The sequence below is a fragment of the Asterias rubens genome, chromosome 9 (assembly GCF_902459465.1).
Source record: "Asterias rubens chromosome 9, eAstRub1.3, whole genome shotgun sequence".
In the NCBI taxonomy this organism is placed as follows: Eukaryota; Metazoa; Echinodermata; class Asteroidea; order Forcipulatida; family Asteriidae; genus Asterias; species Asterias rubens.
The window spans coordinates 4,937,666-4,951,557 of record NC_047070.1 but is presented as its reverse complement, the minus strand read 5'-3'; the positions used below and the strand labels follow the sequence as shown (position 1 = coordinate 4,951,557).

The 13,892-nt window shown below is 40.0% G+C and overlaps 1 protein-coding gene across 1 annotated transcript; it reads right to left on the bottom strand.

The window, feature by feature from the left end:
* Positions 1-4,415: 4,415 nt before the first annotated feature.
* Positions 4,416-13,888, bottom strand: LOC117294691. The gene is made up of 9 exons (XM_033777200.1): positions 12,607-13,888; positions 10,117-11,934; positions 9,700-9,833; positions 9,072-9,190; positions 8,472-8,615; positions 7,957-8,102; positions 5,995-6,149; positions 5,321-5,462; positions 4,416-4,812 (listed from the first exon to the last, which is right to left on the bottom strand). The coding sequence occupies exons 1-9, from the start codon at positions 13,727-13,729 to the stop codon at positions 4,601-4,603; spliced, it is 3,993 nt and encodes a 1,330-aa protein (XP_033633091.1). The 5' UTR covers positions 13,730-13,888; the 3' UTR covers positions 4,416-4,600.
* Positions 13,889-13,892: the final 4 nt, after the last annotated feature.

The following is a 13,892-nucleotide window of genomic DNA, read 5'->3' as shown; positions in this document are numbered from 1 at the left end:
GTTGACGAGATGCATGCGCACACTCTTGGGTCGTGAACTCAGTGTCAACGAGGCAGGTGTTTCGCACAATAGTTAAAGTTATACAATTTCCATTGTAGTGAGCCTCCTACTGATGCACTAAAGTTTCTTTTAATCGGATTAACTTAATAGGCTATTTACATGTCTAGACGACTAACGCTTGATACATAACACTGACAGATAATTGAAACGTTTAAAAAAAAGGAACATCTTTTGGGGTGAAATATTGAAAGAAAGCTATAAAAAAAAAAGACAATTGAGCCGAATTACCACCACAAAGGGCAAGGCACGTTTACATGATGTAGTTTTAAAATTAATTCTCAGAAGTAATGTTCCCTTGGCATTTACTATAATATAAATAGACATACATACCCCAAATTCATCCGGTTTCTCTCGGCATTTTTAGTAATTCACTCGCAGATTACAACACTCGCAAAACTCACCGAAAATGTCCGCCGTGAACATTATGAGCCTACACGTCCATATTATTTCACGGTTAGCTTTCCTTTGGCCCATGAGAAAATACTGCCTTCTTCAGGTGAAATTTCCTGGAAATAAAAATCCTCCCGAGATAATAAAAGACACCAGCTCCATCAGCAAACGTTTCCCGGTCAATGTATAAGAATAAAACAACACATTAGGCCCTAATTTGGCCTGAGAGAAGGAAATTTGTGAGATTTTTTTCTCACGAATTTTAATTAAGTCGGCTCTGTATTAGAATTTCACTGCTACTGAAAAAGCGCAACATGAATTGTAGAGTCACTTTTGTTTTTTTTCTTCCAAGGGGCGGTTCACTTGATGTATATCCTTGCGCGGTCACTTAAAATTTCTTTAAATGTCACATGTTGTGCAATAAAACTTATATAACGATTGTAAAGTATTCTCAATATGGCTTAAGGATTATAAATTTTAGTGTTTTGGTTTTTTGTTTGTTCTTTAATCTAAAAAAATAAACCTATTTTTCTTGGTGCGAAGGTATACCGACCCCTTTACAACCTACGAGGAAAGTCGTCTGCCAAAATTTTTCGACCCGTTTCAGGGCTTGCCATTGGTCAACAGTTGTGAAAAACCGTCTACTGATTGGCTAATTCAGAATGCGTTATGCAAATCCTCACGAAAGTCACATGCTGAGCTATCAATAATTACACACAAACAATTCTAACGTTGCTCTTTGCTGGATAACTGGTTTCCTGCTACTTTTAAAGTTCGTATAGCAAGTAAGTCGTTTGGTAACCAGTGTTGTTTAGGCCTACTAATTGATCATTGGATGGCTATGCTATAATGCGCTTTCGTTTTGCTTGACATTCCTGGGGCGTTTCTAGTATGGTATTGGATTGGCCGTACTTTACTGGCCGCCTAATAATATTGCTTTGAAAATTCTAATAACATAATACAGCCGTAAGTAAGTTTTTATGCTAACAATTATTTTGAGTAAAACCGATTGTGTCAACTGCCTTTATAAGGGTTCGTTTTTTAATCGATTTCGACAAAATTTCCCTGATGAAAATTCTTATTAGCAGACGCCCCCCCCCCAACTTTCCGATGGCTAGGCTTGAACCTTCACAGGTTTATATGTGTGTAGTTTGGGTCACATGTGAATATAATTAAACAAGAACCAGTTGTCGGTTGCGGCCTTAAACAAAATGTTTCAAAATCGAGGGGAGTCTTCAGATATCTTTTTGCTAAACTTTAACCAAACATGTTTTGCTGAAAGGATGATTTAAAAAACCAGTGACCTTTCAGTTTGAGAGTAAACTTCCTTTATTTTCAAAGGTTAAGGACTACCTTCCGACCCTTCAAGATTGATCCTCAACTAAAACAGACTAGGAGGTTTGGCTTTAGTGTGGCCCAGTTCTTCACATTAAATGTCCCTCTGCGCCTATGTAACTCCACTATTTGGACTTTAAAAGTTTGAAGTTGAAGGCCTACACTGCTGACGCATTTGTTAATTAGGCCTGCTGGCCACAAGTCCTTCTGAATCCTTCACTTTAGAAATTTGATACAAAGAGATTTGGAATTTGGATCTTGAAATAAAACGAGAAAAGGCAAAATATAAAGATTTAAATTTTAATATAAATTTCTGATGAGTACAAATACAAATGTGGCAATTTCATGACTGATAGTACCCTGTTTGAAAATTATACAAGTTTATAAAACATGAGAAAAATGGAATTAGCTGTTGCAATCTGCTTACCAAAGCAACAGGACCCTGATATAATTGTAAACAAATAATTAATTGCCTGGACCAAATTTCATAAAGCCTAAAAAGCCATAAACATATAAAGCACAAAAACCTACTAAGCACAGGATAATATTGCTTAGCAAAAAAACAGTTATCAGCCAAAATTCCATCAATTTCACAATTTCCCCCACTAATCTTTTGCTTAAAACATATTTTGTCCACAAAGTCATCACATTAATTAATTCATGTGAGAATAATTCAGAGTTCTTATTAAGCACTTGATCATGCCCAAGGGCATCTCAAAGCACCCATTTTTTTTTACAAGGTATGCAGAGCTGTGTTCAAATTATAAGACCTGATCATTTACAGAGGAGCACTTGTGGTTTACAAGGTAGACTGTGCCACAACCTTCAAACAACCATACAAGAATGAATGGGCTTACCCCTTCTCTTATGACATGTGTACTGCATGTTCTTTTACGAGTATTAAACAACACAAAGGACATTTTTTTCCAAAGGTCGAAGCAATAATGGTGAAGTGTCTTGCTTAAGAACACAAGTGTAAAGACCTGGACTAGAACCCACACTCTGCTGAACAAAATAACAGTGCTCGAGGCCAGTGGGCTAACTGCTTGACTACAACACACCGCAATGATTGGATACCACTAACTAGGGATGAGAATCAATAAATGGGAATATTGGGGCTGCCCCCCCCCCACCCCTAGTCTAGACCCGAAACCTCACCAGATGTTACAATAGACCGATCCAGTAGGCTCCACCCACGACGCACGTGTGTGCAAGAACACTTGGGGCTCTCCAATGCTTTTCTGCACAACTCTTCCGCGCGCACGCATGTCGGACCTTAGTGTCGGACCTTCTTTGCTTTGTGATTGGTCAATACGCAATGGGCGGAGCTTAATGGATCGGTCTATTCAGGAGGTTTACAGACTCTGTGCATCACCAGAAATACAACACTACAGGTTTTGGACACAATGTGGACTATGATTTCAATTCAATTCAAGTAATATCTACTCTATAATATAAACTAATAAATATGAGTAAATGTATGATACACACGTACAATAATATAGAAAAAAGTACAAGAAAAACAAAGATCAAAAGAAAACAAAAATTAATTGTCAGAAGAGGGTGAAATGGAGGCAAATCCCAAAAGCACAGCTTGATGTGGGAGGCCTATGGGTAAGCCTTTTTGAGTTATGGTGGACGTGATAAAGAGTGTACTGTTTGGTTTGGGTAACAGATTGACCCAAACCTTATAGTGTTGTAGCATTGTGTCCACCATACCTCAAAATGGCATATTGACAAGACAAGGGGCGGTTCATTTTACGTCGCGAACTAGCATGGTTGGCCATTTATGGGAGTCAAAAATTTGATTCCCATAAATGGCCGACCGTGTTAGTCGACGAGGTAAAAAGAAAACCGTGCAATTTTGAGTGATACCTGTGTGGATCATTATATTCTACTTTTACAACATCTTTCTAACCATAGCGATTTGATAACAAACGGTTACAAAACGCTTTTCAAAGACCAACTCGACCGATCCAAGGCAACATGTTCCTTTAAGGCGCTCCCAGGAACAGTATCTCAGGAAGTAGATCAAAAGCATCATTTATTTTCATCTGAATTTATTTTCATCTGAAGAGAATAATAACAGGCAGGCATAAAAAAGCCTGAATTCAGATAAAAATATTAAATTTCTCATCCCTGATATAATTTTCTCGCCTTCATTATTATGGTTAGGAATCTCAAAAATGGAGGAGAGGATTTTCTCGTTTTTTTTTCTTTTCTTTTTTTTCTTTTTCACATAAAAAATACTTTCATTTCAACATTAAATTTTGGTCCTTCGAAAAAAAGTAGGAATATTTTATTGAGTACAAAGGCTGACCTACATGTACACGCAGTGTAGGCTTAAAGGATTTGGGTACTTTTTGTAACACAATACACGATGTCCACAGATGTACATCAGACTTGCACCGTTTGAAGATGATGATAGTAGAAAGCTTACTTTAAAATATTAGTTGCCGAGGTGCTGTAGTTTTTGAGAAATGAGTAAAAAAAGTGTTTTTACATGCTAGAATAATTTTCATCTCATGACGAAAATTATTTTCATGACATTGTTTTACTCATTTCTCAAAAACTACAGCACCTCAGCAAGTAATATTTTCAGGGAAGCTTTCTACTATCATTATCTTCAAACTGTGTAAAGTTTAATGTAAATCTGTGGCCATTGTGTTTTTTGTCCTACAAAAAGTACATAGACCCTTTAAATAGACATTTCAGACGGTATTTAATCAAAAAATTTCGGATTTTTCCAAGAGCAAAACATTCCACAAATAGACTCAAGTAGGAAAAACTCCTTGACACAAACTCATCGTTGAAACTATCTCGTCCACTTCTTGATCCCAGCCAGCTCTTGAGTCGATCCCTTTGAAGCTGACTCCTTTTCGTTCATCCACGCCTCAAAATAGCCGTTCATCTCTTGACGATTCTTTGCACTACCCATATTGACCGTCGGTATGATGCGGACAGGACGGATGAATTTAACGAAGCGCCGTAGCTCGCTGAAACTGCTATGCTCACTGTAAGGCACTCCTGCAGCAGGATACAAACCCCCAAAAAAGAAGAAAAAAATAATTATAATAAAAACCAATTTTTAACCAGCACTTCTCACACCTGAAGGGTGTCTCAAAGCGCTTCAAAATGATTACCCTTGGTTACTGGACCTTAATTTATTCCTTAAACAATCTTAGCTCCCTGGGGAGTATACAGCCTGTGCAACAAATATGGGCTACTCAGCTAAACCAATCACAAGAACTATCTCTGCCCTCACACAGGTACCCATTTACACCTGGGTGGAGATAAGCAACTATATTCAGTGTCTTGCTCAGGGACACAAGTGTCATGAGCGGGACTCGAACCAACACCCTGATGGCTAAACCACCAGAACTTAAACTTGATGATATAAACCACTCATCCTTGACACTCTACAAAATGATGAGCTGAAACTAAGAAATATCAGGTGCGAGAGTTTTGAAGTTGAGCAGTTTTAGTTCCTTGCAGTTTAGCTGCCTCGTGTGCCAATGCCCATTTATCTCCTTACCGTATATTGCAATCGAACCACTTTTGGCGGGCTTGATATGTCGAAGACTCACTCTCTTGCCGCTGTGTGTCCAGCCAGTTGGCTTGAAGGCAACGACCGCATTGTAGTGGCTAGAAAATTTGGACAGGTACGGCTTCAATTTCTGAGAAAAAGACCAACAAAATGTAAGTTAAAAAGCTTTTAATAAAGGTAGCAGAAACACAATTTCACCAAATACATTTAGATTGGTTAAATGTTAATATATTTCAATGTAATTGACTATGATCTGACCAGTGTGTACAATCTACATTAGTTGTTTTATTTTCCCCCTTCTTTTTCATTTGAGTGCAATATGGCTTATCAAAGATGCAAGAGAATAGTGAAAGAAAAAAAACACCCTTGTCGCACAAATTTGTGTGCTTTCAGATGCATAATGTGTCGTATTATTATTATTATTATAATAAAAGACTTAAGGCCTGAAGTCTTTTTTTAAAATTTGAGTGAGAAATTACCTCTTTCTTAAAAACTATTTTACTTCAGAGGGAGCAATTTCTCACAGTGTTTTATACTATCAATAGCTCTCAATTGAGTTTTTATGCTCACAATTAATTTGAGCAATTACCAATAGTGTCCAGTGCCTTTAAGAACAGGCTCAGGACAAAATGATTTGTAAAAGGAGAACCAAGTATTTGCACCTGATGGGAGAGTGTAGCCATGGTAACAACATGCAGCCTGGATGCGTATTTATCTAACGTAAGCATGGACTGCAGACGGTCATTCTCCAAGCAATCCAGAATGTTCTTCTTGTCTTTTGTGATGAAGATTTTGCATCCAAGAGCTTCGGCAATAGCTGCAGGACAACCAAAACAAAGTTGTGTTATTAACCCCTTGAAGGCGGAAGGCCGCTATGGCCGCTAATCTATTCCAGAATGCTGTGGACTGTGTATTAGGTAAGCCCTGGAATGCAGTCTGTGGCGGTACAGCTGTGGGGAAACAAAGGCTGCTATGCAGTCATGCGTGTAAGCCTGATAATACCTGCATTAAAGCCATTGGATCCTTTCGGTAAACAGTATTGTCCAAGGCCCACACTTCGTGTATCACAACTTCTATATCAAATAACAAACCTGTGAAAATTTAGGCTCAATCGATCATCGGAGTCGGGAGAAAACCCACCCTTGTATCCGCGCGTTTCGCCGTGTCATGACATGTGTTTAAAATAAATCCGTAATTCTCGTTAACGAGAATTGATATTGTTTAACTGTTTTCTCAAAAAGTAAAGCATTTCATGGGATAATATTTCAAGAGAAGTATTTCACCACTACCTTCTGTAAACCCTGTAAGTTATTTGTAAATCTGTGAACTTTTTTTTTTCTGTACCGAAAGGGTCCAATGGCTTTAAGGGGTTAATAATAATAATAACACAAATTTATATAGCGCCAAAGTCCGCCTAAAAGACGCTCAAGGCGCTTCACAAAAAAAACAATTTAAAAAGAAAAGGCCAAAAAACACTAATCTGAGTATTTAATTATTAATAAACCTAAGAAATTAAAAAAACAGCAAAACAATTATAAAAACACACTAAAAAGTCTAAAAATGAACCATCCCCAAAACCTGGACCAGCCAGTAGCAGTTCTAAGCAAACAAATTACAATATTGAGTAAACTTAAACTTAAACCGAACAGTAACCAAAAACCTGAAAGGCAGTACAAATATTTAAAAAACAAGTGGGTCTTCAAAAGTGTTGAATTGTTTTTTTGCGAAACCCGCTGCTCAACTATAGGATTTAAACAGCCTCTTGCTACCAGGTAAAGTTCTGAGTGTACGTGCTAACACACATCGGTGTATATTAATAATAATTTGGGGGGGGGCTAATCATCCTTACTCGCAGCTAAGAGCTGAATTGCGAAGGACAGGGCTACAACATGTTCGAGAAGCAGGCATGCAAGGGCGCCTTTGGCTGCCAGCCACATCAACCCATCATGACCACGGAGCACAGCCAAGATCGAAAGTGTTTGATTTTTCCCAAGGGAGGAAAACCGGATGGTCTGGAAAACCCTCGTGGCACAGCAGACAACCAACGCACAACTCAACTAACATATGGCCCCGGCCCCTTTACGCACACGCCAACCATGTCACCATGTATATGGGTAAAACCAAAATTGATCTTCACATGGAATCATTGATAAAATTACCAGAAATAATTTGGTTTCCCCCACCCCCTGTGCAGTAAAAGTGAAAGTAAAAAGATAAGCCGTTACATCATTGAAAACTTATGCAACAGGGGTCGATTTCACAAAGAGTAAGAACTTAAAAACTTAAGGCTAGTCCTAAGTTAGGACTCGTCCCAACTTGAGATAAGACTAGTCTTAACTCTTTGTGAAATCCACCCCAGCACTGGTACCAGTGTGTGTACATTATGTACCAGCATATTCTCATGTTGTTCATGTGCGAACAAAGAATCTGTCAAAAACCTGATCAAACAGAAGCAATAGAGTACTGGACAAGTACATAAAAATACTGAATACTTGGTCCTTTACCATCAAAATCACCTATTGACAACAGGCCAAATACTACCGGGAAAAAAAACCCACAGGGCAAATAAATTATCTCATTAATACTTAGACAAGATTACAAACAACAGTTTAGCAAAATATTACCAATGAAGATCTTTTCTTTCCCGATGGTGTAGGTTCCACAAAGTAAAAGTGTCTTGCTGTTTTGCTTGACGGCATCCACAGCTACTTGTGCCGCATATTCCATCACCGCAGCCTGCGTTGGGAAGTCGTACTGCGGATCCAAATATCTGAGGTCAAAGTAAATATTCAGCTAGCAATACGGCAGCTTTCTATGGTATAGAGCATTTGTGTAAAAATATTGCAGTTTTTATGGCCTAAAACTTGGAAAATGCCTTGGTGCCCTTGCTTTTTCAACAACAAAGTATACAGTCCTGCTCCTATTGCAAGCCACACGCAGCAACTGTGCCACGCTCACCATTTAGGTGGTCAACAGGTTTACGTGTAAACGCTGCATCGCCTAAAATGTGCACTTCACTGAATTACTCACAGTGACATTGACCACCAAAATGGCGCATCCAAGATCATTGTGATGATGCATCAAATGAATTGGGTCAATATTTGTCTTATTATACCCAAACAATTCTGTCAATAATTACGTGGTGTCCAGATAGAGCTGATCGACGTGGCAGTTGCGCAGTTGGGGCAGTTCCTCCATGCTTGCACTTGCTCTGAAGTCACCGGTGTGAAGAAAAACTCGGCCATCGTTTTTAACAAACAGGAACAGTACAGCACCAGGACAACTGAAAAATAAATTTCAAGATCCAGAGATTGAACATTTTAAGTTATAATCACAATGACATGCAAATAAACTTGTTCAACTATCCATTTTGACTAACAAATAACACTTAATTCAGACAAATCAAATAGATTAGGAGGGGCTCTAGGTCGACCCAAAACAGTTTTGGTTTCAGAGAGATGTTCTAAACCCAACATTTACATTCAGTTTGGCTCATGACAAGATCGACCTCTGAAACCAAGGCGCTCCAGAACCGTTTCAGACATCAAACTTTTCATGTATTTAATCGAAATTTGTTTCGGCTTAACTTTTGAGCGCCTGTCTGAAACGGATGTAAGACGATGATTTCAAAGAGCTGTCAAACGGAAATCATTACTTGTAAAGAACAACAATGAAGAGTAGGACATTTCACTCTTCGGCCAAAGACATTGCTAAAGCTATAAATTCAGACTTGACTTACTGGTTAGCTTCTAGTAAGGTAACTTCTACGCCATTCACAACGCAGGGTTCATTCATCGGTAGATCATGGAGCCATTTAGAAGCTACTTTGATTCTTGCCTTCACCAAGTTGGCTGTGATCTGAAACAAAATGACAAATTTATGCTACCATTTGAAGTCTGATACAGGAGTTGTGGGAAAGGAATATTATTGGGCGTTTTTTAAGGGTTAAACTTTGATTAAGGGGAGGGGTAAACAGACGGTTTTCAGGGAAGGGGTTTTGGGGAGGGGTCATGATGGGGTTTAAGGGAAGGCGTTTAAGGGGTGTTTAATGGGGAAGTGTGACTTAAGGGGGCAATTGTAAAGGAATGGTTTGAGGAGAAAGGGGTTTTAGGGGAAAGGTTTTCGTGGAGGGGTTTCAGAGAGACAGATTTAAGAAAAAATTGAAGGGTGAGGGTTGAATGGGGAGGGGTTTAAGGGGAAGAGTTAACAGGGTGGGGTTTAGGGGATGAGGTTTCAGGGGACAAGATTGAGGGTGTTTACGGGATTTGGGTTTAAGACAAATTGGTTTAAGAATTGGGTTTCAGGGGGACGGATTTATGGGGTGGGGTTCAAGTGGGAGGGGCTTCAAAATTTGGTGGGAAATTTACCTTACTGCAGTATATTGGATGCTGGAAGTGTCTCGTTAGACCTACATAGTGGTCATAGTGGAAGTGAGACAGGAAGTAAGCATTGCATCCTGGGATATCACCATAACGAAAGGCGTCCACGACAAAGGAGGTTCCTATAAGAATACGGAAAGAGAAACAAAGAAGTGAAATGAATTTTTGGGCCATATAGAGCTTAAAAGCTGAATTTTCGTTTTTGCTTAGCAGAAAGGACCAGGTTACTAATCACAATTTGTATAACATGGCAGTTTAGCTGATAATGTTATTCTGGTAACTTTGTTGTGCTAAGCAACTTTTTATGCTTAAGAAGCTCTATGAAATTGGCCCTAGATTGTGCAAAAGAGGTTCAAGTTTTAAGCTGACCCTGGAGTGGAAACAACTCAAAAGGTTTTTTCTTGCCTTGTATTTTCTTGTAGAATGGACATTGTTTCTGCTGCCCTCTTCCATAACTTTGCGTCTGTTCTTGAACCGCTCCACTTCCACTACTCTGTGAACTCAATCCCCATTTACTGGAGTTCCCTCGACTTACTCCCCCCGCAGAAGCTGGCTTTGGAACGGCCCAATTCAAGAGGTCAGAGTTCAAACAGTTCTTATTTTGCACAAGCATTCCCTGATTGGATGGTTGGGAAGATTCTGTTTTCTCTGATTTGATACCAGTGAAGAAGGATGCCAGTGAAGATTGTGTAAGAGCTTTGGAGTTGATTATCTTTGGAAGGGCACCAGTGATGGGACTAAAAAGACGAGAGAGTGTTCCCATTCCCGAGGTTGATTCTCTAGTAGTCATGTTACCACCCTGCTGCTGTTGGCTGTCAGTGAAACTGTTTTCGGACTTGTTGTTCAACGCCTGTCCTTTATTAGGAGGAGACTGGGCAGCAGCGTCGCTGACACTGTCACTGGAGTTAAAGTTTTGGGTGTCTGCGGCAGCATAATCACTATCCATGAAAGAGTCCCACATAGAATCTTCAGAAGTAAACTGATCATTTCTATGAGAGCTATCGGTCTGTGGCCGTTTCGTGTCTGTAGTGAAGGAAGACGCACACTCGGGATCTTCAGAAGAAGACTGCTTCAAGTTTCTATTAGACCTATCGGTCTGTGGCTGTTTCATGTCTGTAATGAAGGAAGGCGCAAGCTCAGAATCTTTAGAAATAGACTGCTTGTTTGTATGAGAGCTACATGTATCGGTCTGTGGCCTTTCCATGTCTGTAATGAAGGGAGGCACAGACTCAGAATCTATGGTTGTAACATCAGAGTCCGAGTTTGCACTCTCACTGTCTTGGTTCTCATCAACCATAACCTGTATGTGTCTGGCCTTGCTGGCTTTCATGCGAAAGAAGGAGCAACATACATCGTCCGCAGCTACACCAGACTTCTGTTTTATGTGTTGAGATTTCCTACGTGGCGTGACCCTTATGCTGATGTCAACCTGGCTGCAATGGTCTAAATCAAGGTTCATGTTCCTACTTCGATGTGTGTTCATGCTTTGAGTTGAAAAAGAAGAATTTGTCTTATGATGGCAAGGAAGTGTTGTATACTTGAATGAGTTGCTCTCTTCTGGCAAGGAGTTTTGAGGTTTCAAAGAGTTGCTATGAGCGGAGGGTAGCGGAATCAGATCACTACACTCTTGTCTGTCGATAGGTTCATTTTGAGGAGCAGGCGTTTGAGTTAAAGGGGCAGACAGTGCAGCAGATTGTACTCCTAGGTTTGTTGCTGGGTCATCTAAGATGGAGGTAGACACGTCTGTCTGAGCACTTGACGGCGTCTCGGCGTCTACATTTGGAATGTTATCTCTTCTCAGCTGCAAGAGAGAAGACAATGGAGATGGTTGTGTTGCGAATATGTCATCGTCGCTGGCAAGAGCTTGGATTTCGTTCACCTCCTCTTCCTTATCAGAAGCTGACATGTCTTGAAAGATAGACTCTTCTCCAGGTTTTATTAATCTTTCCTCCTCGTCACATGATGTAGCTGTCTCATTGTGTTTTCTCTTTCTTATTTGAGGAAGTGGTTTTTCTACTTGGATGAAGACTTGCATGGTAGACTCTTGTCCAGCCACCTTATTTTCTGTTGAAAATGTCTTCTTAGCTGAATTACTGTTCTCGTCAAGACTGGAGAAACTGTCCCCTTTAAGGCTTCCAGCATAAGGTGGTAATGATCTAGAAGACAATGTGATGACCTCTTCCGACCTTTGGGACGAGTTCAGTGGCTGATCTCTCTGGGTATCTATTGACAGACAAAGAATGTATGAAATTAGTCAACACCTGAACTACTGATCTTTAGCTTGATCAGGCCTGAAATTGCATGGAGGCCACAGAGACAATAGCATCCATTGTCACGAGACAATAGCATCAATTGTCCCTGACAATAGTCTCAATTGCTCCTGGTCTTTCCAATGGAAGCCCCATTTGCAAAATGAAAAATGGCCTTCTTGCCCTCTCAATTAAATTCCAGGCCTGCTTTATTTACTCCTGGAATCTGGCGAGCATATCAGCGTACTGAAACACAGAATCTGAGAAACATTTGCAGAAATGTTTTTCAGATTGAAATGTTTTTGAATCTCCGTCTCCTAACCGTCTCCGTCTTGTTTCTATTCGAAACGATTCCTTTCGTTTTCAAAGGAATGCATTCCTTCTGAAAATGAAAAGAATTATCTCTCAAAATGTTATCAAAATATCAACAGCTGCAGTGCTTCTTACTTTTTACCAAGTAAGTTTTTATGGTAATTATTTCTTGGAGTAGGCCTATTACCAAAGATAACCCTCCCATTATTTCAAAGGAAAGAAACTCAAATAAAACAATTAACTATTCCAACACTGCAACAGCAACTTCTTTGTCAGAAACATAAAAAAATAAAAAAACACTACTCCAAAGTCCAATCCAATCACAATCAGACACCTTGGTCTGTTGACTCGGCTCCTTTTGTCTGCTTGACTTTTCCTTCCCCACGTCCATGACCACGTCCAGTCGGCGGAGTACTGCTGAGTCCATTTTCCTGATGTGTAAACCTCCTCTCCTTCTCGGCCACGCCTCTCCTTGGTTCATTGCTCTCAAATCCTTTGCGACTATTCCTTCGCCTCTTAGTCTTCGTAGGTTGGGAAAATTGTTCTTGAGAAGAGCTTCCTCCAATTATTTTAATTGGGGAGCATTCTTCAAGTTTCACCTGCTTCAGTTTTTTACGTTGCGGGGTCGATTGTGAATCAAAAACTGGCGGAGTACTGCTGAGTCCATTTTCCTGATGTGTAAACCTCCTCTCCTTCTCGGCCACGCCTCTCCTTGGTTCATTGCTCTCAAATCCTTTGCGACTATTCCTTCGCCTCTTAGTCTTCGTAGGTTGGGAAAATTGTTCTTGAGAAGAGCTTCCTCTAATTATTTTAATTGGGGAGCATTCTTCAAGTTTCACCTGCTTCAGTTTTTTACGTTGCGGGGTCGATTGTGAATCAAAAACTGGCGGAGTACTGCTGAGTCCATTTTCCTGATGTGTAAACCTCCTCTCCTTCTCGGCCACGCCTCTCCTTGGTTCATTGCTCTCAAATCCTTTGCGACTATTCCTTCGCCTCTTAGTCTTCGTAGGTTGGGAAAATTGTTCTTGAGAAGAGCTTCCTCCAATTATTTTAATTGGGGAGCATTCTTCAAGTTTCACCTGCTTCAGTTTTTTACGTTGCGGGGTCGATTGTGAATCAAAAACTGATTCCCTGTCTAATTTCCTAGGCGTACAGTCTCCAGCCAACTTGACCATTTTCTTTTTCTGCGAACTTGGAGATGATTTCTTAACATCAGGCTTTCGAATCTGTTCTTTCTTCACTGTGTGCCATGTTTTCCTCTGTGAACATGCCTCCTTCTTCACATGCTTTTTAGTAGTCACTAGACTCTGCTGAGATAAAGCAGGCCTATTAAAATTCTTCTTTTTTGAAGAGAAGGAACATCTTTGGCTACTACTGCTGCTGTTCTCCGTTTTTCTAATCCTTTTCAATGATTTGTACTTCCAAATATCATCATCACTTTCATCTGTATCTGCCATGTCGTGAGTGTGAGATTTGCGGTGAGTTAAACAAAACTGGGGACATTTCCAAAATAAAGACAGGAAGATCGGCCAGATGCAAAACGTGCGGATTGGTATTCCCCGGCAGCACTCAATCACTCAATCAAGTGTTTTGAGGAAGTTTTGAACAACTTTGGACCAA

Excerpts from the sequence above, each read along its gene's own strand:
- LOC117294691 (XM_033777200.1), bottom strand. The coding sequence starts at position 13,729 with ATGGCAGATACAGATGAAAGTGATGATGATATTTGGAAGTACAAATCA. Across the intron at positions 11,935-12,606 it reads AGCCGAGTCAACAGACCAAG|ATACCCAGAGAGATCAGCCA; the intron begins GTGTCTGATTGT and ends GTCTGTCAATAG. Across the intron at positions 4,813-5,320 it reads TGGTTCGATTGCAATATACG|GAGTGCCTTACAGTGAGCAT; the intron begins GTAAGGAGATAA and ends ATCCTGCTGCAG.